Genomic DNA, 27,040 nt, shown 5'->3' on the forward strand with positions numbered 1-27,040 from the left:
TATATTCCTGAGGGGGCGGCTTAAATGTGGCTACAAATTGTTGTATGGTGTAGAGTTTTGATTTAGTGTAAAAATGTCTTCCGGTAGTTATGTGATTACCTATCCACCCCTTAAAATGAGCTAGGTCTTGGCTTGGTGGAAATTGCGGATTATGAAGTATTGGTAGCACAGGAGAGATCTTGGAGGATTGTACTAAAACCGGGTGCTTCTCCACAGCAGGAGGGAGTGGTATGACAGCGCGCTCATTTTTTGTAGCCCTTGGGGGCAGTGGCCCCGAAGACCAAGTCAGGTATGCTATATTGTGTGGGTAAATACGATTTTTCCCTATATCCAGCCATAAACTGCCTTTTGGTTCATCTGACTAAATCTAGTGCTAGGAGAGTCATTTGCGTATTTGTTGTATTGATGGAGTCTAGAATGTTTAGGACCTTTCTTATAGTGTCTGGCGCTTGTCTTGCTGGTATGAAACCGACTTGATCTCTCTTGATCAGGGATGGGAGAAGGTGGTTCAGTCTGGTTGCTAAAATGGAGGTAAAAATCTTATAGTCCTGGTTAAGTCCTGCCTGAGGACGTGGTGATGGTGAACTAACTAAAGGAGTTCAAGGGGGGCCTGGATGTAACAATATTACATGTTATAGTCACTGACTACTTCAGAGGGGTCGGTAATCCGGGGATTATTCCAATTGCACAATTGGAGTTGGAAGGAATTTTTTCCCCCTGATTGAGGAGAATCGGCTTCTACCTCATTGGGGATTATTTCCTTCCTCTGGATTGGCATAGCAATACAGTGCGGCAGCCGGCGCTGGCGGTGCGGCAGCCGGCGCTGGCGGTGCGGCAGCCGGCGCTGGGCGGACATGGCGGTGCGGCAGCCGGCGCTGGGCGGACATGGCGGTGCGGCAGCCGGCGCTGGGCGGACATGGCGGTGCGGCAGCCGGCGCTGGGCGGACATGGCGGTGCGGCAGCCGGCGCTGGGCGGACATGGCGGTGCGGCAGCCGGCGCTGGGCGGACATGGCGGTGCGGCAGCCGGCGCTGGGCGGACATGGCGGTGCGGCAGCCGGAGCTGGGCGGACATGGCGGTGCGGCAGCCGGAGCTGGGCGGACATGGCGGTGCGGCAGCCGGAGCTGGGCGGACATGGCGGTGCGGCAGCCGGCGCTGGGCGGACATGGCGGTGCGGCAGCCGGCGCTGGGCGGACATGGCGGTGCGGCAGCCGGCGCTGGGCGGACATGGCGGTGCGGCAGCCGGCGCTGGGCGGACATGGCGGTGCGGCAGCCGGAGCTGGGCGGACATGGCGGTGCGGCAGCCGGCGCTGAGCGGACATGGCGGTGCGGCAGCCGGCGCTGGGCGGACATGGCGGTGCGGCAGCCGGCGCTGGGCGGACATGGCGGTGCGGCAGCCGGCGCTGGGCGGACATGGCGGTGCGGCAGCCGGCGCTGGGCGGACATGGCGGTGCGGCAGCCGGCGCTGGGCGGACATGGCGGTGCGGCAGCCGGAGCTGGGCGGACATGGCGGTGCGGCAGCCGGCGCTGGGCGGACATGGCGGTGCGGCAGCCGGCGCTGGGCGGACATGGCGGTGCGGCAGCCGGCGCTGGGCGGACATGGCGGTGCGGCAGCCGGCGCTGGGCGGACATGGCGGTGCGGCAGCCGGAGCTGGGCGGACATGGCGGTGCGGCAGCCGGCGCTGGGCGGACATGGCGGTGCGGCAGCCGGCGCTGGGCGGACATGGCGGTGCGGCAGCCGGAGCTGGGCGGACATGGCGGTGCGGCAGCCCGCGCTGGGCGGTCATGGAGGTGCGGCAGCCGGCGCTGGGCGGTCATGGAGGTACGGCAGCCGGCGCTGGGCGGTCATGGCGGTGCGGCAGCCCGCGCAGGACGGACATGGCGGTGCGGCAGCCCGCGCAGGACGGACATGGCGGTGCGGCAGCCCGCGCAGGAACGGACATGGCAGTGCGGCAGCCCGCGCTGGGCGGACATGGCAGTGCGGCAGCCCGCGCAGGACGGACATGGCAGTGCGGCAGCCCGCGCTGGGCGGTCATGGCAGTGCGGCAGCCCGCGCTGGGCGGACATGGCAGTGCGGCAGCCCGCGCTGGACTGGCATGGCAATGCGGCAGCCCGCGCTGGGCAGACATAGCAGCACAGCAGCTTCCATTGGACAAACATAGCTGTACAGCAGCCTGTACTGGGCAGACATAGCTGTACGGCAGCCAGCACTAGGCGGACATGTGTCTGACTACAGCGTGCTGCCAGGAGCCGCTCGCCATGTGACTACAGCCCGGCTCTCCCGGAGCCGCTCGCCATGTGACTAGTGCTGTGACCTCGGAGATGGGAGCTCCTCCCCGCCGCTCAGCATTGTGTTCCTCCCCTCAGGTCTGGCAGCCCGGGCTCTCTGCAGTCTGTCGGTGACACTGTGCAGCGGCCGCCTCCCCCAGGCATGGCACAGGGCTCTAGCTCACTATGGCAGCAGTGCGACAAAACACCCGCGACTTCCAGCTCGGTGGCACAGGTAAGGCGCATGGCGGGGGGCGAGCAGAACGCTGGCTATCGGTGAGGGGGCTGTCGCCCATTCTCTCACATCCCGTGCCTCACACCAACGGTCTCCCGGGAAGTTCTAGCACTCCTGCCGGTGCTGCTGAGCCCGCGGCTTCATGCATTCTACCGGCTGCCGGCGCTCATACTGCCTATATGTCTCCACGGTTAGTTTTATGGTTCGCGGAGAGCATAGAAGTGGTGCGGGCGGGCGGCTGAGTCTGTGCAGGGCCCCTGCCTGTATTGTGCCGCTCTGCACTGGCCTTCCCTGGACTTTCACCTTCAGTGCATGATATAGACGCCTGGAGTAAACCCTCCTGGCCTTGTGAGAGGGAGCTGCAAGGGTTATCACAGTGGATTATAATGTTTAGTCTCGCCTCACGCATGACCTTTGTGTGCTGCTTCCTACCACTCATGGACTGGCCGCTGATGGAGATGCAATCAGACATTTAGCTATTTATTTGAGGGTCGTCGTCATGGCACTTTAAAAAAAAAAAAAAAAAAAAAGCAAAATAAACTTTGAAAAACACCAGTAAAGAAAATGTAAATAATAAATAAAATCGCGCACCGCACGGGAGCACGCAGTGAATTGCATACACTATCTTGGCATCTATATGCGTACATTACGCGCCACAATAGACCATGCTGTGTTTGAGGGGCAGAATTGCAAGTCAATGTGCAGATGGGTATTGCGTAGTACATGCGCACGTGTAATACGCGGTAGTATATGCTCATGAGAGCGCCTTAAGGCCAGCTTTACATTGCATTGAAGCCTACGCTTGGATGTTTCGTCGCAGATCCGCCATAAAATGTATAAAAAAAAATAGCAGTGTGTTTTCTACCGCTAAAATAACAGGCAGCTGAGCAGAAACCGAACGGAACCCATTATAGTCCGTTTGGCGCTATTTGGTTCCGTCATACGATGAGCCCGTTCAGCCAGGGGATTCCCCCGTCTGGCTTCCTAAACGGAATTCCTGCAGCAGATGTGAAGGCCGCCTGCGGACGTCTTCACACGGTACAATTGCTCCGGGATTCCTGCTGGCGGAATCGCTGTGGACGGTCGGCAGACTTTACAGCACAAGCCAGGTGGGGGATTTAAAACGGTCTACTTCATGTCCTACAGAAAAGTCCTGCAACTAATCTGCCTGTTTAGGCTAGAAAATTCAACACTTGAAATGTAAAGGCCCATTTAGACACAACGATTATCGCCCAAAAGATGCCTTTGTGTCATTTACAGCTCAAGGTAATCGCTCAAACGTTAAACGATCTCCTTGCGCTGCGAGCGGAGGATGCAGAAGATGAGCCGGACACCCTGCTTGTCTTCTGCATCCCGCTGTTCCCCACTCGCAGCGCCTGGCTGTTATACAGCTGAGCGGAGGATGCAGAAGATGAGCCGGACACCCCGCTTGTCTTCTGCATCCAGCTGTTACCCGCTCGGAGCGCCTGGCTGTTATACAGCTGAGCGCTCGGAGCAGAGGATGCAGAAGACAAGCGTGCTGAAAGACAACAATGAGCGACTGCTTAACGAAAACTGTGCGATGTCAGTGCAGTTACAGAACGATTATCACTCAAAAAAAGGCTTTTGAGCGAATTTTGAGTGATAATCGTTGTCTAAATGTTCGTTAAGGGTTAAATCCCGCAGCAGATCTGCAATTAAAATTGCAGCCAAATCCGTAATACTTACATGGCAAACCTGTGCGTATTTGCGGCGAATATTTCTGCTGTGGAAAGCCTGCGACGAATACGCCATGTGTGAAGCTGGCTTAACCCGTTTAGGACCAGCCACAGTAAATTTACGGGGGCTGGTCCTGGGCTTAGAGCACCGCCGATAGTAAAATTACGGCGGTGCTCTAAGTCTCCTGCTCTGCAATCAGTCAAGGGCAGGAAAGTGACAGCTGATAACCTGGAGCAGAAGGCAGGAGGGGTTGTTAACCCTCCCTGCCTTCTGCTTCCCCGATATACAGTGGGGAAAGTGAAAGTAACATGTACTTTCACTACGGGGCCTCGGGGGGGTCATGTGACCTCCTGGGATTCCCTGCTACTGCAGAGCTGGAGGGTCAGACTAGACCCTGGCAGCTCTGCAAGTGACTAATGTCACCACAGGGGTTGCTTTCCCCTGTAACTGGGGCTCCTAGGGACGCCCCAGCTACAGTGGGAAAGTGGGAAATAAAGGAAAAAAAAATATGTAAATGTCCCCCAGAGGTCTTCTATGACGTCATGGGGGACACAGATATTAAAAAAAACACAATTACGTAAATAAGTAAAACAAAATAACAGAATAAAACAACAATACATACAAAAGAAAGAGAATAACCCAAAGCAGACGCCAACAAAAACCATCGCCGTATGCGCCCTGTAAACCAAAACCATACATACTATATATCAAAACGTCCGAAACAAATAGAGGAACCCGTTCCCATACTTTATTTTAGTGTAAATATAAAAAATTTAAAAAAAAATTATAAAATGTTAAAAAAAAACGATTTTTTTTTAGATTTTTACTAAAAAAACGGGGAAAAAAGTCAGTGAAAAAGATATAAAAAAAATAGTCCTACATGTCACGGAAAAAAAAACGCAGCAAAAATAATTTTGGTAGCTAAAGGAAAAAAAAAGGAGCAGTAAAACTGCCACATGGGTAAAATCCCTAAAAAGTATCCGGTCCTTAAGGTACAAAACAGCTTGGTCCTTAAGGGGTTAAGGGCTAAACTGTAATGTTAGACGACTGGGTCACAGCATTTCCAAAACAGCAGGTCTTGTGGGGCGTTCCTGATATGCAGGGGTTAATACCTACCAAAAGTAGTCTAAGGAAGAGCAAGCAGTGAGCCAAGGACAAGGTCACGGGATGCTAAGAATCCTTTACACATTTAGGGAGTGAAGGCTATCAGTCTTGTTGGATCCCACAGAAGAGCTGCAGAAGCACAACATACGGAAAAATTTAGGATAGATAGAGCGGCAGCGGAACACACTGGCATCTCGCCTACCGCCGATGCCCTGCCCACTATGGCATGCACCTACGGTGCCCACCTGAGTTTCAGAATTGGACCGTGGAGCAATGGAGGAAGATGGTCTGATGCATCGTGTTTCCTTCTATGGGTGTGTGTGAATAGTTGACACCAGCATGCCGTACGGGACAAAGGAAGGTTGGCAGAGGTAGCATGATGTGCTGAGCAATGTTCTAGAAACCTTGGGTCCTGGCATTCATGAACACGGTGGGATGGGATGGAGCCAAGTCTCGGAACTTAGCTCTGCCCTGTCCCGCCCCCTCCCATTGCAAATAGTGGCAGGGGGGCGGAAAAGGGGGCGGGAGCTCAGTGCACTGCTCCTGGCTCTTCCAGCCTCCTCCAGCCTCCTCCCCCTGCACAGAGGGACGCCGTATATCAGCTGGCATGAAAACCCAGCCGATATACGGTCGTCTGAATAAGCCCTTAGGCTGTTTTCACATCTGCGGCGGGGCTCTGTTTTTTGCTGCTCCATCCCGGGAGCTGGAAAGGCAATCCCCTGGTGGAACGGGTCTGCCTAATGATGGATCTGAGCAGCGCCAAACGGACCCTGTTGCCTATAATGTGGCCCTTCGGTTTCCACTCAGCTGCCAGGCTTTTTAACCGAGTCTGACCATTGGAACCGCGCATCAGACGAGTGTCTTGAGTGTCCTGGAATGAACTTAGCGGATCTCACGCGTGCGTAATACCACTTTATTAATTTCTTTGGGACTCCCTGAGATGGCAGTGGGCATGCACTCCTGGCTACCAAGTCACGTGCGCCACTTTCATTGCCTATGGCCCAGTTAGATGGCTTGTATTTGCTGATGCATCTCTTTATCCTCCCAAGCCATGAGGATTGGACTGGCTGTGATCACTAGGGTCCTCGCTGGCTTTTTATTCCGATTCTCGTCACATAATGATGCAGTAGAGCTAATTGATTTCATTGTGTTTTCTTCTATACATCTGGTGATCTGTACATAACGTAGATGTCAGATGGTAACGCTCTAAATAGATCTTCTCCCCCCGGAGGGATGGTAATTTACACTCTGACATGAATACATAATATAGTGGCCGCGGCTGTACAAAGCGGGACAAATACCACTGGAGGGGGTTTCAGACATCCCGTGTTCAGGCATTTAGAACGTCCTCAGTACCAGGAATCCGTTCTTCCTTTTGTAATTTATGCTTGAAGTAGTTCTCTCATAGTTACCGCCGCCATCATCGGCCTCACTCGTGTAGGCAGCCAAGTAACATCTGCCTTTTCTAAATATATTATAGTAATCCATAGGAAGACCGAGTCAAGATGGCCTTAAATATGTTGTCCGAGTTACATTTTTTCTGAACAGCTGAACATTAATAAAATAGCCTATACTCAGCGCTCCTGGATTTCCGCAGCTCCAACACCGCCTCTTCCCGGTAGACCTCTGTTCAGAAGCTGCAGTCAGCATGTATACAAACTGAGTGCTTGTAATCACAAGCTGCTGCGGTGTTGCTGAGTCTTGTCTTTAGTCAACTGATATCTGCCTATAGTAACAAAAAGTTAATGGGGCACTCCCATTTTTTTTTTTTCCATTCACTATGCATGCTAGCCTATATATATATATATATATATATATATATATATATATATATATATATATATATATATATATATATATAGAGCGTTACCTTGTTTAGTTATTGCTTTCTATATCTGTAAGGGCTCTTGCACACTGGCGAGAACTATATCGGGCTGTGATTCATGACCAGATATCGCTCTCGTAATCCTTCTGAAAAGCCCTAAGTGCGAGGCGTTTCCGCAGGGCTGAAGGAATCTCCTGCCGTGGCTGTCACAGCCGCGGCAGGAGATAGCAATCTTCTCCCGATTGTTTCAAAAGGGCCAGTGGCAGCAGTGCCAGCCCCATTGAAATCAGCGGGAGAAGATCGTTGGAACAATCTCCTGCTGCAGATATCAAAGGGGATTCCTTCATCCCCGCGGGAAATCCCCTCATCACTGGACATGCTGCGATTTGTTTCCCGCTTTGGATAGCAATGCGGTGCTATGCAGGGAAATATCACAAGTGTGAATGAACCTATTCAAAATAACGCAACGCGCAAATCTGGCATGATATTCTTGCCAGTGTAAAGGCGCCCTAAGGCCGGCTTAATACAGAAGTAAGCGCAATTACACAGCCACGGCAGAGGATCGTGATGTCCTCCCATTGTTTTCAATGGGGGCGGCGCTGCTGTTGTCGGCTGCATTGAAAACAAAGGGTGATATCGCAAAAAGAAAGTACAGTGATGCCTTTGGTTAAGAGTTTAATTCGTTATGTGATGGAGCTCTTAACCTAAAACACTCTTGTCTCAAAACCAGTTTTCCCATTGAAATGAATGGAAAAGCCATTAATCCATTGCAATCCAATTTTGGATTGAGGGGTTCCTAGAGGGTTTTTCACTTTCTGCCATTATACAATGGCACCACCTGCTGTTTAGAGCCAGTACTGCGGTATTGGACATGCTGGAGAGGCCCCTGACAACAGAGCAGCCAGTAATATACAGTAAGAATAACCTGCCGGATGTCTTCCAACATCGGAAACTGTACAGCCTTCAATCAGAATGTCTTTAGACGTCAGACAGTGGATTGGAAAGGGTTAATCTATTCCGGATTCTGAAGCTCTCCCACTGATTTCAATGGGGATTGCGTTTCCAATAGTACGCCGGCATCCCTGCAGTGATTTTCGGGGAAGGGCTTTAAATATAAGTCTTTACCTGAAATCATCCCTAGCTGTAGTAAAAAAATAAATAAAATATATACTCACCTGTCTGCCGCTGCCGGGGCTCAGGCACGTCTAGCCACCGCTTGCTTTCCTTGCACTGCTCTGAAACTTTTCAGCAGGCGCGGATTAAAAATGCAGGGAGAACAAGCGGCGTCTAGACACACCTGAGCCCCGGCAGCAGCGAACAGGTGAGTATATATTTTTTACTACAGCTAAGGATGATTTTCAGGAAAGGGCTTATATTTAAAGCCCTTCCTGAAAATCACTTCAGGTGTTGCTGCCAGGCCATTGCTTTCAATGGGGCCACCGGCAGTAGCGGCGGTCCCATTGAGAGGAAGGCTCTTAACCCAAGTTTTTGCTCTTAAAGGGGTGGTCTCGCGAAACAAAGTGGGGTTATACACTTCCGTATGGCCATATTAATGCACTTTGTAATGTACATTGTGCATTAAATATGAGCCATACAGAAGTTATTCCACTTACCTGCTCCGTTGCTAGCGTCCTCGTCTCCATGGTTCCGTCTAAATTCGCCGGCAGCTTGCTTTTTTAGACGAGCTTGCGCAGTCCGGTCTTCTCCATTCAGCACGAGCCGCTTCAGTGTGCTCCCCGCTACAGCTCTTCTGCGCATGCGCAGACGAGCTGTCACTGCTCGGGAGCGCGCTGGAGCGGCCATTCTGCACCATCCTCTGTTAGAGGAAGGTGCAGAAACTGGAGCTGCCCAGCGGAGAAGCCCAGCCCAGCAGCCCCGAGAAGCCTCCCAGGTAAGTGATGGGCCGGGGGGGGCTGCCGCTGCGCCGGGCTGCGCCGGGGGGGGGGGGGCTGGCGCCGGGGGAACTAGCGCTGCGCCGGGGGGGCTGTCGCTGCGCCGGGGGGGCTGCCGCTGTGATGGGGGAACTAGCGCTAGGCCGGGGGGGCTGCCGCTGCGCCGGGGGGGCTGCCGCTGTGATGGGGGAACTAGCGCTAGGCCGGGGGGGCTGTCGCTGCGCCGGGGGGGCTGCCGCTGTGATGGGGGAACTAGCGCTAGGCCGGGGGGGCTGTCGCTGCGCCGGGGGGGCTGTCGCTGCGCCGGGGGGGCTGCCGCTGTGATGGGGGAACTAGCGCTAGGCCGGGGGGGCTGTCGCTGTGATGGGGGGGGGGGGGGGGCTGCGCCGGTTACCTTCTGCCTGGCGGTGGGTGACTGGTCGGCGGCTGCTTGGCGTCCGGTTGCCATGGAGACACAGCTGGCAGCGTCTCGGGAGCGCGCACGTCGGGCTGCAGCGAGCGACGGGGAAAGAGCCGGCGGCCATCTTGGGGAAACTTTTATAAGTTGCTGAAACGCTGGAACGGTAAGTAGAAACCAGCTAGGAAAGTAATTTACAGGGGTAATTAGTAATGTATGTTTAATTAGGGGGACTGGGCAAAAAAAAAAAATCACTGCTTCCTCGAGACATCTCCTTTAAGTCAAAGCAAAAATTCAGGAGAGAGCCTGCTCTCAAGTCAAACAGCTTGTAAGCTGAAGCCCTCTTAACCCAAGGCATCACTGTACATGCTGTGATTTTTTTTTTTTCACGCAGCATCGCAGGAGTGAAAACATTGCAAATGAGAATGAAACTATTGAAAATCACTGGTTTCTTAGTTTTACTCACTCTTGCCAGTGTGAAGGAGCCTTCAGTTTATTATCCAACCCATACTCCATAAAACAGTAGACTAAAGGAAATATTCCCAGACTTACCTTTTTAGGCCAGCTTCTAGCAAAACAAAGTTGCAAACTGTTGTGCAAGTGCGTATTTGCGCAAAAAGTTGCAACCCTTTTCTCTTTTTGCTCTGGCCTCACTTTTTTGAAAGCTTCGAAAGCTTGCTTAGGTGATTTTTATGGTCAGCCAGTTAAAAGTTCCACCTCTGTAATAATACTTTTGCCTGTTTTGTACACTTATTGTATACAGGAATATCGAACATCAGAGATGTTTTTCTGGCTAACTCGGTATCGCACTAGTTCTGCTCTGCACCGAAATCCTGATGTAAAATACTGAACCAGACGCCTTGTGTGTGAATACGGCCCGAGGGGCCCTGCTTGTAGTGGACGCTATGAGCGGTGTTGGTGCTCCGTCATAGTGGCTGGTTCTCCTTACGTAGTTGGTGAGGTTTGGTTAACACTCGCTGGTATTCATCTCCCCCGTATTCCTGCCCTGGGGAAAGCTGCAGGGTTTTTTAAATTTAATTTCTGCAAAGTATACTTCTGAAATTTCTACTTAATGAATTGTTTATTATGAATGTATTTCCTCAAAAGGCTAGACCCTTCTGTCTCATCATGTGGGCAGTAAGGGGGGGTTTCATACTTGCGTTGGGGGTTCCGCCCTCCTGCTCTGTTAAGTAAGCCGGAAAGGGGAATCCCTTGGCCAAACTACTCCGTCTTAGGGCTTATTTACACGACCGTATATCAGTCGGCGTTTTCACGGCTGGCCAATATACGCATCCGTCTGAGGAGTCTCCCCTTCCCTCCCCCTCACCGGCTCTCTGCTTTTCTCTTCTACCCTCCGAGCGGTTTGCAATGGGAGTGGGCAGTATAGGGGCGGAGCTAAGCTCCCGCCCCTTGTCCTCAGCCAGCAGTGGGAGGGTGGCGGAACAGAGCAAAGCTTAGCCCCGCCCCTCCCATTGCAAACGCCGGAGTGGAGGAAAGAGACAGAGAGCTTGGGGGGGGGGGGGGGCTGCTCAGATGGAACCGTATATCAGCCAGCCGTGAAAACGCCAGCCAATATACGCTTGCGTAAATAAGCCCTTAAACAGACATGACATACATACTTGTTGTGTACCGCCAATCCCTATGCCCTATCTTGGCACGTATGTGCATACCATGTGCGTCAAGATAGGACATGCAGCCATTTCTTTTTTTATTTTTACTTTTTTTCTTATGCGCATTTCTTGCACATAGTATGAGAGGCACAATTAAAGTCTATGGGATGATCCGCAGTTCAAGCCACCCATAGGGTAACATGGGCGTCCGCATCTGAATGTGAGTAAAGAAAAAAACCCGGACAGGTACACACGGTCCTCGGCCATGAGCAGGGTCGAATTCTACATTCGGAATCCAACCCCCCCATGGACATGAGGCCTTAGACACGCACTTCTGAAAATCCTCCATTCACGCCTCCAATATCGTGCCCGTTCCTTTTTGCCAGACTATCCACCACTGAATTGCCTTGGGAAATGGTGTTGGTCTCTTCGCACAAATAACCTATAACTGGTCTACCAGGTTATTCATGACCAATGCCATATTCATGAAGACCAGCACAACTATGTGTCGGTTGTGTCAATAAAAGCGGGTGTCCCGCAGTGCCCCGACGAGCCTTCTCCAGGATTATGGTATATGCAACCCTCTACCTGGGGTTTCCCAGAGCTCTCTGTCAATCTTAATGAGTTTCCCCTCCTGTCTCCATTGATCCTAAGCATCAAACCGCTGTCATTTTAAGGGATGACTGTTGGGCACTCGATTGGCTTACAGTCATCCCAACGTCCATCGCTCCTATCCTTTCACGCAGGAGTGATCAATGCTCCGTGGATGGAGGTGCGAAGCACGCCGGAGATCTCTTTTGGCCACTCGCCTCCATTCATCGTGAGCAGCCAGTTGTGAGCTGCGACTAATGATCGATTTCTCGCTCGGTACCTTGTTGGGTCTCACATTTACATGGACAACTGTAGCTGAAAATCAGATGATCGATTTTTCGGCCTATACTTGGCCTGTGTGAAAGTACCCTGATTTAGGATCAAAAACTGCAGTGTTCCGTAAGTTTACAACTCCGTGCAGGCATCTGGCGTCTGGATGAATGTGCTTATTTTGTGGCATCTTGTGAGACATTCATTCAAACCCTAATTAAGCTCAGGGCTTGGCATTAGAATTGGCGTCCTTTTTTTTTCTTCTTCTTTTTTTAAGGAACAACTTGTATTTCACAGTTCGGTTGGAGACTTTTCAACAAAAACAGTACAGAAAATACCGAGAACCTTTTTCTGTGGACACAAATCTGGACTCCTTTATATTCCTGACTGTTTTGATCCCATATATAAAGATGTATTTCTACTGGACAAGAAAGCTTTACAAGTTGGAAGTCCCATTTCATGGAGCTGTTTCAAAAACGTTGTGAATGATGCAAGTGTACGTGGGCTTTGATTCTGTAACTTTGTCATCTATTTGGCTTACCATTATGGCTGCTGTTCCTTTCTTTCCCGTCGATGTATATAACTTAAAGGGAACCTGTCAGCTGGAACATGTTGCCCAAACTGCAGGCGGCACATTGTAGAGCCGGAGCAGCTGAGCAGATGGATATACTGAACAACTTGTAGTTTATTCATTTATATCTCTGCACATTCTGAGCTGAACAGTCCAGTGGGCGGAGCTATCTGTGTATGACTATACATATAGAGGTAGCTGCCAATCACTGCTGGAGGATCGGCAAGTGTTTCCTATTGCTTTCAATGCAGAACATTGCATTGCACTCGTGTGCACCTTGCATGCCGTACGGTGTTTTTATCGGCCACATTCAAAAGAATAAGCAAGGTGTTTCAAGGGAACACCCAAAGATAGGATATGCTGCCATTTTTTCTCTCCCCGCATCACATCGCTCATGTCAAAAGAATGGGGTTCATATTTCTGCGAGATCTGTGCGTCTTTCAATGCACAAATCTCGTGCGATTTTTCTCGGCCCTGTGAAAGTGACCTAAGGCTGCTTTAACCCTTTGCAGTATAATTTTATATTCAGGGTTTCCTAGGGGGCTTTCTCTTTCTGCCATTATACAATGGCACCATCTGCTGACTAGAGCCAGTACTGCGGTAGTATGTCCGGCAGGGTATTCTTACTGTATATTACTGGCCGCTCTGTTTTCAGGGGCCTCTCCAGCATGTCACATACCGCAGTACTGGCTCTAGCCAGCAGATGGCACCATTGTATATTGGCAGAAAGAGAAAGCCCCCTAGGAAATTCTGAATCCATATTTGTATTGCAAAGGGTTAATATCTGCAGAGGGAGTTCCTTTTTCCTGCTCTGTTGGGGGGGGGGGGGGGGGGGTCAGGAAAGGGAATTCCCTGGCCGAATGGGTCTGTTTTATAACAGAACTGAACAGCGCTGAACGGACCCCGTTGACTGTAATGGGGTCCGTTTGGTTTCCACTCAGCTGCCCTGCATTTACTGCAAGAAAAGGTGCTGCAACGCTTGTGTGAAACTGGACTTTTTGTTCTTACATTTTAGTCCCATTAGGGAGCTTAAATGTGTGATCGCTTGTATAATACACTGCAGTATTTCTAGTGCTGATGCATTATCCTATTAAGCAATAGGCAGGGCCTAATAGGAGTACTAAGATGACAGACCTGGGGGCCTTCATTTGGCCTCCAGCTGCCAGGACAATCCCTCTGCACCCCGTGATTATGTTGCCGGGTGGAGGGGAGGTGGCCCTCATCCAAACTGCTTAGATGCTGCCATTACCAATGACTGGTTAAAAGTAGCAATGCCAAGAGGCACGTGTCACCAGATGGCCAAATACCTTATAAACCAATCCGTACGTGGGAAGATTTTTCACCTAATGCACCCACCAAGTCTTGTCAGTTAGATTTTATAGACTGGCTTAAGATTTAAATGGGGATGAAGACCTGTCAAATGACAGCAGAATGCAGAACAATTATTTGTGCTGCTTACATTACTGATTGAATGCTGTGATTGCATTTTTTGTGTGAACAATTCACTTTTTAATATATTTTTTTACTAGAAACAAAAAAGAATAGTTTTGTGTGTATCTATCTCTCTCTCTCATATCTCTCTCTCTCATATCTCTCTCTCTCATATCTCTCTCTCTCTCATATCTCTCTCTCTCTCATATCTCTCTCTCTCTCATATCTCTCTCTCTCTCATATCTCTCTCTCTCTCATGTCTATCTATCTATCTCATGTCTATCTATCTATCTCATGTCTATCTATCTATCTATCTATCTATCTATCTATCTATCTATCTATCTATCTCATGTCTATCTATCTATCTCATGTCTATCTATCTATCTCATGTCTATCTATCTCATATCTATCTATCGTATTATGTATGAGAGTTTGAGCATACAGAGAATTAAAAATAAGGAATATGAATATATATATATATATATTTTTTATTGTCTTTATGCTTCAGCTCTCATTGTTTCATGCATTTAGAATCTTTTATGTTGTCCAAGGATAAGTAGCTCATCAATATCAAGAGCTCATTTTAAAGGGGCTGTCCAGTTACCCAACAACATTTCTCCAATTGCCTTAAAATAACGCACAGTGCAGCACACAATCTCCTAACACTAGGGGGCGTCAGAACAACGTACACAAACAAGGTTCTGACATTGGCCAATGACGGAAGCTTCAAGAGGAAGTTAAGAGGACCAAGAAGTCCCCAGCTAAATATATTGGGTTCTAGTCTTGAGGCTTGATAATTTAGGGGTCTGAGCCGGTATCTGATAAATTCTGGAGTCTGAATAAACTTTGGGCTCTGGGATATTACTATTTTAGAGGTTTGGTCTGGAGTTGGAAATATTTTGTGATCTATGGTCTGAAATAATTTTGTGGTCCGAGTTCTATGAAAGGTCAAATCGACCCTCTGGTCCCGTAAAAAGCAAGATTGTTGCACCGCTCCTCTGACTACCTGATGCACACAGTGTGTTGGTAGTTCATCGTAGTCTAAAGGCCCATTTAGACACAACGATTATCACTCAAAATTTGCACAAAAGCCGTCTTTTGAGCGATAATTGTGTGTAACTGCACTGACATTGTGCAGTTTTCGTTAAGTAGTCTCTGATCGTTGTCTTTCAGCATGCTGAAAGAGAACGATCAGCCTTATCAGGAGTTCACAGCGGGATACAGCTGATACAATTTTTTTTCAGCTGTATCCCACTCTCTGAACACAGGCGGGGTATGAAGAACAAAGTGGTCCAGCTGTGTTCTTCATACTCCACACGGAGCGCACAGCTGTATACCAGCTGAGAGAACAGCCGAGATATGAATAACACAGCGGTACAGCTGTGTTCTGCATACCCCGCTCAGAGCGCTCCGCTGTAGACCAGCCAGGCACTCTGAACAGAGAACGACTGGATGCAGAAGACAAGTAGCCCCACTGGTCTTCTACATACCCCGCTCGGAGTGCAAAGGGATCGCTCAACGTTTGAGCGATCACCTTGCGCTTAGAGGCACACAACGATTATTGCTCAAAAAACAGCTGTGTTTAAATGGGCCTTTAGACACTACACACTGCTCTGATAGGCCATTGGTGATCAGGTGAGCAGTGCTGGCCAATCGGAGCAGTGCGTAGCAAATACACTAACAATGCTCAGTATGCAAAAGGCAATCGGAGAACGGTGTGGCCATTTGGCTTTGTCCGGGACCAGAGAGTCGATTTAAGATACCAGTCCTTAACTGTTTTATTGGTAATGATAATGGTATACCCTGCGGCCCAGTTGTGTGTGTAATATATACAGTCTACATATTTTTACATATTTAACTCTTACATGACTCGGAAAACAAGTGTGTCCTTACCTTAACTTTCACGTAGAGCTAGTCAGTGTTCTTGCTTGTTGGGGGAATTGGAAAGTTTGCTATGGGACTCGGCCTTTTTTTTAGTTCCGCCCCCGCATGCCACTAATACTATAGACACACAGAAATTTATTTTCACTTTAGGTTGGGGGTATTCTTTACCATGTTTGGCAGGCTAATCATATGAAATTTAATGTATTCCTTGTTATTGGGAAAGCAGCCAAAGCATTTAAGTAGAACAGTGCTGGCGTGAACTTATCATCCGCATGCTACAAATGTTACTAGTTTGTTGCTGACATGCTTATCTGAGGCTGTCTGTCCGTAAATTCCCACACTTGTTTAGCTATGATGTGTTCTTTGCAAGAGTTTCATATAAACTTTCTCAAAGGTGACCTGAAGTGGTCTGAGGAACTGCAGAACCGTGAGGGAGGTCTCACATCTGCGCTGGAGCTACCGGTGGGAGGTTGCGTCACAGATCCGGCACAAACTGCCGGAAGAAAAAGGGCACCTGAGCGGAAAGCGAATGGACAGCGTTATAGTCAATGGGGTCTGTTCGACGTTGTTAGGTTCCGTCCAGAGACAGAGCGCTTTGGCCACAGAGATTTAACTTTCCTACTCCCTGAATGGGGCAGGAAAGCGAAACCCCCAACGCAGGTGTGAAACCGCCCTGACGTGTGTTATAATAAATGTTTAATACGTCGATGGGCAGTTGGTGGTCACAATTTGCCCAATTATCCAGTTGTTCATCACATCTGGGACCTGCCTCCAAATTACATAGGGAGCTCTCAAAATTAGAATTTCTATATGTTCAACAAAGTCCCTCTGTTCTTCTGGTGTCAATTATGTCTATTAGGTCCCTCCGCCATAGTAGTATATTTGGGGCTGTGTTAATCCACAGAAGCACTCGGCCCCATTATACACATTGACTGTTTTTCACACAAACCTATTGAAGTCAGTGGAAGCCATCCAACCAGTGGCCCATCCGCAGTTGACATTGCTTATTGATGGAACGAGAAAAACAAATATATATATATTATTTTTTTTAAAATCTGTACTGCACATATCCAGCAGCGAGCATCTGTGGTTATCCGCAATACAGAGAAAAGAAGGTATGCGGGGTTGCTGCCTGGGAACCGAGCCGAATTCCGCTGTGGGCTCCCACATGGGGAATCCGACCCGGTCGTGTACAGACGGCCTTAGGCCAACTGACAGCATTGTGGGTGCTTATGATGCTGCTCGTTCTGGTGTTGAGACCCCTGGTTGTAGCCATTATACGGGTGTAGGAATGCACCAGTATTGCACTCATGTGAAATAGGCCCAATGATATAACATGCTGTTATTACGCCCCACCTCACCACCGTGTCTTTTTTTGAATGCAATAAACTGTCACTTGCAGTGTGTATTCCCAGCAAGGTACAGCCAGACAATGACGGGACACCAGATGACTGGAAAGTTTGTCTGGTCTTGTCCTAGCTTTTGGCAGATCTAAGCTCGTGCTCACTGCCAAATGCCAGTGCCAGTTGTCTGTGCCAGCATCAGTCGCCATCACTCCTACAGAGTTGATCTCAGATCGGTCCTCACAGATTCACTTTAATCTTTAGGCCTCCTTACCACGAGCGTGACGGGCTCCGCCGCGTAATATTCCGCTGCGAAGCCCGTCACGCGCCCCCCAGAGACCCCACACTTACCAGCGGAAGATAGCGTGAAGACGCTTCCCCGCCCACCGCCGTCGCGTCATGTGACACGCCCACCGCGTCACATGACGTGGCCGGCCGTGTCACGTGACGCGCGGCGGTAGGCGGGGAAGCGTTTTTTCACGCTATCTTCCGCTGGTTGCAGCGGGAGATAGCGTGAACGGACGGCTTCCATTGACTGCAATGGAAGCCGTCAGCGCGTACACCCGCAGCAAATAGAACATGCGGGTGAGAACGGGAGATTTCACGGTGCGTAATTCCGCGGTGGAATTACGCATCGTGTGCATTGTGCTATTAGGTTCAATAGAACCTAATAGCAGGGTGCAACGCAGCGGATTTTTGCCGAGGATTTACGCGGCGTAAATCCGTTCGTGGGAAGGAGGCCTAAGGTTGGATTATTATTGTTATTTATAAGACATCATGGAATAAAAACATAATGCAGATTTTCTGCATCATCACTTGGTTATATGGATTAAATGCCTATACTGTAGGGTGGGGGTGGGGGGGATTTGAATTGGATATATGATTTTAGTAAACTTGGTAATAATAAGAGGATTTTGCTTCCTTTTGGTTTAAAATGCTCTTTGATATTTCCTGCTCATAGCGGCTGCTGATCACTGTTGCTGTGTTTAATCCTTACAGCACTTTTTAGGAAGTGGTATACAAAATGCAGTCTGTGTACAGCTGAGGCCGTGTTATCACTTGCTTCCGGCTCTGGAGGCAGATTTTCCTGGAGCGTGAAGCGGCTGATAAGATCGCACTCCCACCCCTATGTAGACTCTGCTTGCTAAGAAGTGGTGTAAGGATTCAACCTAGCAACAGCAATCTGCAGAAGCTGTGTGCAGGGACGATCAAAAGACATTCAACCTCTTCCCAGCGGATGCTATATATGTATGGTATATATGGTGTTGGGTATTATTCTATGGCGTTGCCTCAGTACACGGCAGGTGTCGGCTGTCAGACCAAGTTCATAACTGGCGATTTTGTGTTTTCTGAAGAATTGCCTTTCAAAAATGTTTAATGTAATTGCTCTCATCTCACTATTTTTTAGCTGACGGAAGTGCCATCATCAAAGAGCTGCAGCCCTTGTTCCAACAACATGGAATGACAGAGACTGTACATAGCTGGGCAGACCATGGCTACCTGGCCACATACACAGCCGAAAATGGGAGGTAAGATGGCAGGCGTGTAATAGAGCATCCTTGAATGCCGTGATCATTAGGTGACACAGTAGTCATGTTTGAGATGTGTCATTTCAGATGACTTTTCAGAATAGGAATACATAACCGCATGGGTGAATTTAGCAAATGATTTGCGCCACTTTTCTGAGTTTGGAAAGACGTGGATTTTGTTACTTTCCATTTTTGCGTACAAATATGACTTTTTGTTTGTTTCCACTTCTCTCGCCACTTTTCAAAAGTGATGAAAAAAGCAAGTGGGATTAGTGGAGAACACGGCCTTCCACAAGCTACCATATTTACTATAATTTGTACCAGAATTGGCTTCAATTATTGCACAAATCAATGAGCAGCTGTAGATTTTAATTTCTGATACAGACAGGCAAAGCTGCTCAAAATGTAGTAAGAGGTGTGTGTCTCTTAATAACTATAGCGCATTTTACTTCAATGTATTGTGGTACTGGTATATATGAAATGCCAATCGTAAACGTCTCCCCTTATGTCGCCATTATGTGACTTGTATCTATTACTAGTTTGGATGGAGATTATGATGTCTTCTACACCCTGCATGCACAGAGGAGATCCTGCCCCTCTATCTCTGAGTAGCACACCCTCAGAAGTAAGAGCAGTATGGAGGATATTATACAGCAGTGCTGAGCAGTGTAGATGTAAGTCCAGTTCTGGAGTGAGGCAGTAAAATGCTTACAAGAGCCTTGAGCAGTGGGGTCTTTGTATGTCTCTACCTCTCACTCGAGCTACCTTTCTCCTCTGCATAAATAGGTAGCAAAAGATAAAATCAAGTGCTTAAAGGGTCCGTCAGAAAGACGTATCTGTAGTCCATTAAAATAAACATATGGGTACTTACTCCAAAGGGGGACTAATGAATGTCCGGACGCCCTGTTAAAGGGGTTGTCTCACGGCAAACCTCAAAATTTTACCTTACCCCATTCCCCCTGTCACCCCCCTGGCATAAAATAGCAAAGTAAAGCGGTTTTTAAGCCGCTTGCTACTTACCGATCTGATGAAATAAATAAAAAATCTTCTCCCAAGATGGCCGCCGGTCCTTTCCCAGGGATGCACTGCGTTTTTCTCCCATGGTGCACCGCAGGTCTTCTCCCATGGTGCACCATGGGCTCTGTGCGTTCCATTGCCGATTCCAGCCTCCTGATTGACTGGAATCGGCACACGTGACGGGGCGGAGCTACGCGATGATGCGTAGAAGGGGGCGGAGCCAGAACGCAGCTCGTGCCTGGACCGAGCAGAAGGGGAGAAGACCGCACAGCGCAAGCGCGTCTAAAAAAGACATCAGAATTAGACGGATCCATGGCGACAGGGACGCTAGCAACGGAGCAGGTAAGTGAATAACTTCTGTATGGCTCATATTTAATGCACGATGTACATTACAAAGTGCATTAATATGGCCATACAGAAGTGTTTAACCCCACTTGCTGCCGTGAGACAACCCCTTTAAGGCCCTTTTACACCAGCCGATGATCGCGAAAAAGAAAAAAAATGCTAATCGGCGATCGTTTTAGCGATAATCGGTGTGTCTAAATGTGCGCCCATCGTGCGCTTTTCGGGCACTGCTAGCTGATCGTTAAATTCAGTGCAAACTAAAAATCGTCCTTCAGCCTTATCAGCAGTTCTCCACGGGGAGTGCTGATAGCATTGTTTCCCACTGGAGAACAAAGGATCTGAATGCAGATAAGAGCCCTCGGGCTATTAACTGCTTTCAGCTAAGGCTTCATTTTTTTTAATTAATTGTTCTTAAGTAGCTGAGTAGCTGCTTTAATAGTTTAAGCAAAATGATCACTCAAAGCTGTCACTCAAAGTGTAATTTAAGCGATCTTTGAGCGATCATCGGGCCGTGTAAATGGGCCTTTATCCAGGAATGCAAAATAATGAAGGCTGGTTTTCAGGTAACGCTGTAATGAATCCTCTGGTGCGGTGTAGGAATTATTTATTAATTCATATAAAAACGGTACAGGAACAGAGCATCGCGTTTCGGTGGCAAAATCTTCCTTCCTAAGCACAGATAAAGTGTCTGAAGGGGTATATACAGTCAACAGTTGTGTGGGGGACGGCTGTGATTACATTCGAAAAATGAATGTGCGCTCTCGCGAAGCATGGTGTCCATAATGGGCGTGCACTCCAGCGAAAGCGACAACTCTCACTGTGCGTCGTGGTCACTTTCGGTCTTTGAAAAGCACGCCTACAGTTGGCGCTCTTGCTCTAGCGCATGCCCGTTACAGGCACCATGTGAGAGCGTATTATTTTTCGAACGGCCCCCCTACACAACTGTTAACTATACATACCCCTTTAGACACTTGATCTGTAATACATTTGTGCTTGAGAAAGGAGATCTTGTTAATGAAAGGGGGTAACTAATAATGTGTCGCGCAGATGCATTCTTTGCTCTAATTAGGATGTAATGCCTTCTGCTGCCCTGTGTTTCGGGATATTCTCCCTGAGATTGCCCATTCTGCAGCTCTTAATGCCTCCTTATTTCTGGCTGGGCTCTTTATGACTTCCTGTATTGGAGCACATTTACTTATAATGCCTAAAACTTGGTGTACAGTCTTAAGGAAAGGAAGTCAAGGAGAGCGCCAAACACTTTTCAGATGTTAGTTGGTAACTTGTATCAACTCACCTGGTGCCAGACATGACACCCTAGGGTGAACATGTCAGCACCTAGTATCCAGGCAGGCATATAGCATTTTTCTTTTTTCTTTCACAAAAAATCCACCGAATTGTATTACAATGGAGAGCTGCAGGTGTCACCCAGAAAAATCCGAACCTCCTAAGAGGTCGGATCGCACAGACATCAAGAAAAAGAAAAAATAGGGTTCCTGCGCTACTTTGTATGGAACAAGGACCGATTCTTTTTAAAAAAAGAAAATCAACACAATAGTTTTGCAACACATCGGTGTATTTAAAATAGCTGTTTGTTACATATTGAGGTCAGAAATCTAATTGGTAGATAAAGGTAGTTTTCCTTTACATAGTTGGCTTCTGGAAACGAGTCACGTGACTTGGCTTTAATTTAGGATTGAGCTGTCACATGGTACGGCTCCTGTATGCCGCCCCCGGCCCATTTCCTCTACATGGAACGCTGCGCTGCGTGTCACCTACGCAGCGCGGCTCCACGTGGGGAGTCATGTGACGGGGTACGGCTTTCAGTCGCCGCCCCCGGCAAACCACCGGTGTATGGAACGCAGCGCTGCGTGTCATCCATACAGCGTAGCTCCGTATTAGGAGTCATGTGACGTAACCCCGTACGTCGGCTCCCAGAGAGGAGTCCCATAGATTAGTTGTGAGAACGTCATCATTCATGGCCCAAGATGGCGCCGTACACCGGAACGATGCACAACACCGGTGACCTTTCAGGGAAAGGTATGTAATCAATTATTGTGCTATATATACCTGGCTTGATCTGTATTCATGTATGCTTGAGAAAGACGTCTAGCACGTCGAAACGCGTCGCATATTCCACGTTGCAAGTATATATTTACTTATTTTATATAAGGCTGTGACCTTAATTTGTTATGTTTAATAAATGTTTTTATTATTAATCATTACTGTACAGTCTTAGGGTGACTACCCACTACAGTTCTTTTTCACGACGAAATTCGCAGCGTTTTTTTTCTGCAGGGGTCTATGGGACTTGTAATGTTAAAATCACGATTTTGCGGTAAATTGCGATTTTGCGCGATTTTAACATTACAAGTCCCATAGACCCCTGCAGAAAAAAAAAACTTTGCGAATTTCACAGTGATGAAAAAAAACTGTAGTGGGTAGTCACCCTTACAATGCATCAGTCCGATAACTGTTTGACATAACCGTAGATTTCTGTTGCTTTATTGTGTAGTTTATGGCTTTCTGACTAGCTAGGGTCTTTTCTGTGTTTCATTTAAAGGCCAGAACTGCATTTATGTCTTTAAGGCCAGTCTCACGCGAACGGATTTGAATTGCGGATTCCGTTATCGCCGTCCGTGCGTCTGATACACAGTAATACATGGGCATTGGCATGCATAGACTTTCGCAAGTTCGCTCTCACTTGCAGGTAGGAATTGTGGATTCTGTGAGCAGAAGAAAAATCGCAGCAGGCTCTATTTTACCATGGATTCTGCATGTATGAGCCCCATTGATCTCTATGGATGTGTTCGATTTGCAATGCATACACCATTACATTGTATATGGGAGCGGATTTGCTTGCAAGTTGCTAGGAAACCAGATAATGGTATAAAGAAAACATGAATTTGTGGGCAGACAATGCACGATAGTGTGGGGAGCAGCACACCATCCAGACTGCTGTCTGCAACCTACGCTTATCCCTCTGGGCTCTTCCTCCATAAGAATTAGGTGGTTTTTCTTTAAAGTGGTTTATACTACTCCCAAAATAAGTAGTGTAAACCAGCCAAGCCTAGAGAGCAGTATCTTGTTCTGAAGGCTCTTAGAGCATCTCACCACGACAGCACAAGAGAATGTCACCTGAGCGATAGAAGGGTGTTTCCAGGGGGTTGCCCAACTTTCTGATGTCATTCCCTGCATGCGGCCGTTCTTCCGCGCGGATGATACGCAGTCCTTAAATGTACATTTGCATGGAAAACTGCATGCAAATGTGACCAAACTCAATTTGCTTCCGTGATCAAATGCAGGTCTTCCACTGCGGATATCCGCTCGTGGGATAACACTGCACTTTTCACATCTTTCATTATATGCAATATCTGTACTGTAAACAGCTATCACGTACCATTTAAGGCTAGGTGCACACTTGCACAAAACAAAGAAAGTCTGTTATATCATCCATGTGTCCTAAAAAAAAAACAAAAAAAAACGCATTTTTTTTTTTTACAAAAAAGGAAAGCACACGGACAGCATCTGAGTTCTGTCCATTGTTTTTTGTTTTTTTCTGACCCCATTGATTTCAATGGTCAAGTCTCGTCCGTAAAACAATCAGAATAGTGCATGCTATGAGTTTTTTCACTCGGTCCGTGTCTGCGTGAAAAAACTTGTTCATGTGTGTTGCCACATAATATAATATGGATCCGTGTATAGTCTGTTTTGTTTTGAAGGACTACACATGGATGGAAAAATTGCTGGTGTGTCGGAGGCCCACTGTTCAGCTTACATGAAGGGAGGGACTTGTTATTTGTGTAGCGCCAACTTATTCATTTTAACGACTTCGGAAGGATGGAAGGCTGAGTCAACCTTGATCCGACTACCTGAACCATAAGGGGCATTGAACCCGCAACCTTCAGGTTGTGAGTGAGAGCTTAGGACTGCATACTGCTGCCTTAACACTCTATGCCGCATTACATGCACACATCCAGCACGAGGGCTGGGGGACTTGTCGGCACGTACCACACTGAACGTGTCCATAGGTTCCAATGCACCCGGATAAGCCAAACGCTGTCCTATTGGCATCGCTGGGCCCGTATGCATTGGCATACCTTCTTTTTACTGTATAGGAAAACGAAGTCGACTATGATTTCCTATGTAGTGAAGTACAGTAAAAAAGTACACCACATGATACATGGGGTATTGGGTATAGCAAACTATAAGATGAAAGCTTGCTATGGAAATACCCCTTATATATTGTCGTTCTGTAATTATTAATCAGAAGTCCTTATTATTAATCAATAATTAACCAGACCAGGCCATGTATTAGTAAAGTGAATGTCCCCATAGTGTTTCGTTGTGTCGCCTTCATTCCCCCATAGTGAGCCCTCTAGCGTATGATTGTGTTCCTTGTTCTGCTGATGCTCTAGAAATAATGAGGGGATTAACGAGCTCTGATAATTGTGTTATTTACTGCTGTCCTGCGCTCCATCCTTCGGATGGCCGCGATCTGCTTTCTAGGTCATCCGGAGCTCTGGGGTATTTTCTCACTTTGGTTGATTTGCATTTTTCGAAAAAATTTCCTTGAATACATCTGTCAATGAGGCGTTTAGCAGATTGCATTATATAATATGCTTTTAGCTTTTTCCCCTGAAGCAAACTAATGCTCTATATGCCAAAAATAATTTGGTAGATAATTGGAGCCTTCACTTTAGCTGGAATGGGCTCTGGGACACGTGCGGGAAACATCACAAGAGGCGAATCTAAGAGATGGCTTTGGAAACCGCCGGTCCATACGTTTACCGGGGAAGGGCATAATAGGTGAGGGTAGAAGCTGCTCGTATGGTAGTTAGTGGCAGCAGGGTTAATGTAGGTTTAGGCCTAATGTCCACGGGAAAATTCGGGCCCGTGCGTATTCTCCATGCAGAATCCCGCTGCGGATCCCTCCTTTTCTGCAGACAGGAGGCCAGAAAATTCTTATTACTTAACTGTCCATATGCTGCGGATCTCGAATATGTCTTGGCTAGATCTTCTTTCTACGGACCGGCGGATGTGCTCGGCCCGGCGGCGCATGCGCCGTGCACACTTTTTTTCCTTTTGAATTCCTGCTTTCCCGCGGTTCCGTGGCAGAGCAGAAATTCAGCTGCGGGTGTGCCGCGGATACGGACGGCTTCCATGGAAGCCGCGAGAGCTGTCCGTGTGGCAGACCCGCAGGAAAATGGTGCATGTTGCGATTTCTTTCCGTGCGTGCGACCCGCACGCCGGGAAGAAATCCCATCCGCATGCTTTTAGCTGCCCTACAGATGCTAATGCATCCCTATGGGCAGCAAGATGCAGTGCGGGGGCCACGCGCGGATTTTATAAATAAAATCCATCCGTGGACATTAGCCTAACGCTCCTTTTAGACGGCATGATTGTCGCTTGCACAATCGAACGAGCTGATGACGTCATCGGCAGCTCATCTGCGCTCAGGCAGACTGTTTAGACAGGTGAATTCATCGTTGACTGGGTCAATGAGAATCGGTCTCTTCTCTTTCAGTGTTTCACATTCCCTATGTGTCTGGCTGAACTTCCTGTCGGCACAATCCAAAATGTTGTGGAACGCCTTCCTAGAATCCTCAGAAGGGATCCAACTCCATAATAACGCCCATGGTTTTGCAATGGGTCGTTCAATAAGCTGATAAGGGTGTGATGGTCAGGTGTCCACCTTTCTTTTGGCTATATCATGTGAAAAGACAAGAATTGAGAGTCCCACGTAAATTCCGCAGCTCGTGTCATGAAAACACTAAATGTTATTTAAACTTTCAAGCCGGTAAATAAAATGTCTTATTTGTTGGTTTTTTCGAGCGCACAGCTGCAGTGTGACCTTGGATTGGAGGATTAAGTTGCATCTTCCTGTGGGCATTTAGTAAAACAGCAGATGATGGTCGTAACCTGCGGACCGCTCCGCTCCCCGAGGGTCATTTGTGCCACTACTTTCAGGCCTGTTCCAGTGTGGCTTCTCAAGTAACAAAGGGTATAATTGTACGGCTCAGAAGTACAGATTTCATCCATATAGGGCAGCTGACTTGTATCCACAAATGTCTTTAGGAAATATCTTCAGAATGTAGCGCCATGCAGTATTAACCCATTAAGCACCATTACCACAAAAGTTGACCTCCCCTTTATAAAATATATAAGAAGTACTTATTTACTCCTAGATGCATCATACTTACAGCCGTGTGTACAAACTGATTGTGTGTTCAAGAAATGTGCATATCTTTCTTTTTAGCTTCACGATGCACCAGCAGTGTCAGATGACGCGACCGCCTGTGGGCGGGGACGCGTATTCACGCCATACTTCCGCTGTGCTACAGCGGACGTAAAGCGTTACGGCTGGCTTCCATTGACTACAATGGAAGCCGGCCACGCGTATTCCCGCGACAAATAGAACATGCTGTGTTTTCTGTCACGCTGCGAAATTCCGCAATGGAATTCCGCAGCGTGAACATTGAGCCATTAGGTTTAATAGAACCTAACAGCTGCGGGACAACGCCACGGCTTTCAGAAATCTGGCCATGGGCATTAGCCCTTTTTACCTGCTAATTCGTGCCAGCATCATCCTTGTTGGCACACTTCAATCATTTAATGATGTATTAACCCTTTCCAATGCAATTTCCCTGCCACCCGCACACTCCCTAGGTCTTATTTATTTTGGATGAGAAAGCACATTGTGAATTCCTTGGAATTACTCAACAGAAACGCATAAAAATGATCTATAATGATGATTTTATTAGTAATAAAAAAATAAAAAATCATTACGAGTGTGTGTGTGTATGTATGTGTGTGTGTGTGTATATATATATATATATATATATATATATATATATATATATACACTAGCTGATATACCCGGCTTCGCCCGACTTAATTTGGTACTGGTGTTTATCTGGTGTTCACACGGAAAATCTTATGAAGTCGTGGTTACTTTAGAGATACTGAGGAAAAACATATGTTCACCATTTTGCATAGTTCTCTTCGTTACCCAGGAAACACCACGTGGAGGT

General features: G+C 48.0%; 1 protein-coding gene across 1 annotated transcript in view; it reads left to right on the forward strand.

Annotated features, from left to right (window-relative positions):
* The first annotated feature begins 2,351 nt into the window (after positions 1-2,351).
* SMS (spermine synthase) overlaps positions 2,352-27,040 on the forward strand; it is a 137,626-nt gene continuing 112,937 nt past the window's right edge. Inside the window, exons 1-2 of the mRNA XM_066599796.1 lie at positions 2,352-2,502; positions 18,527-18,647. Coding sequence (XP_066455893.1) covers positions 2,454-2,502; positions 18,527-18,647 — 170 coding nt within the window. The 5' untranslated portion in view covers positions 2,352-2,453. The remainder of the gene's footprint in view (positions 2,503-18,526; positions 18,648-27,040) is intronic.

This window comes from Eleutherodactylus coqui, chromosome 4, assembly GCF_035609145.1.
Source record: "Eleutherodactylus coqui strain aEleCoq1 chromosome 4, aEleCoq1.hap1, whole genome shotgun sequence".
NCBI classification, from domain to species: domain Eukaryota; kingdom Metazoa; phylum Chordata; class Amphibia; order Anura; family Eleutherodactylidae; genus Eleutherodactylus; species Eleutherodactylus coqui.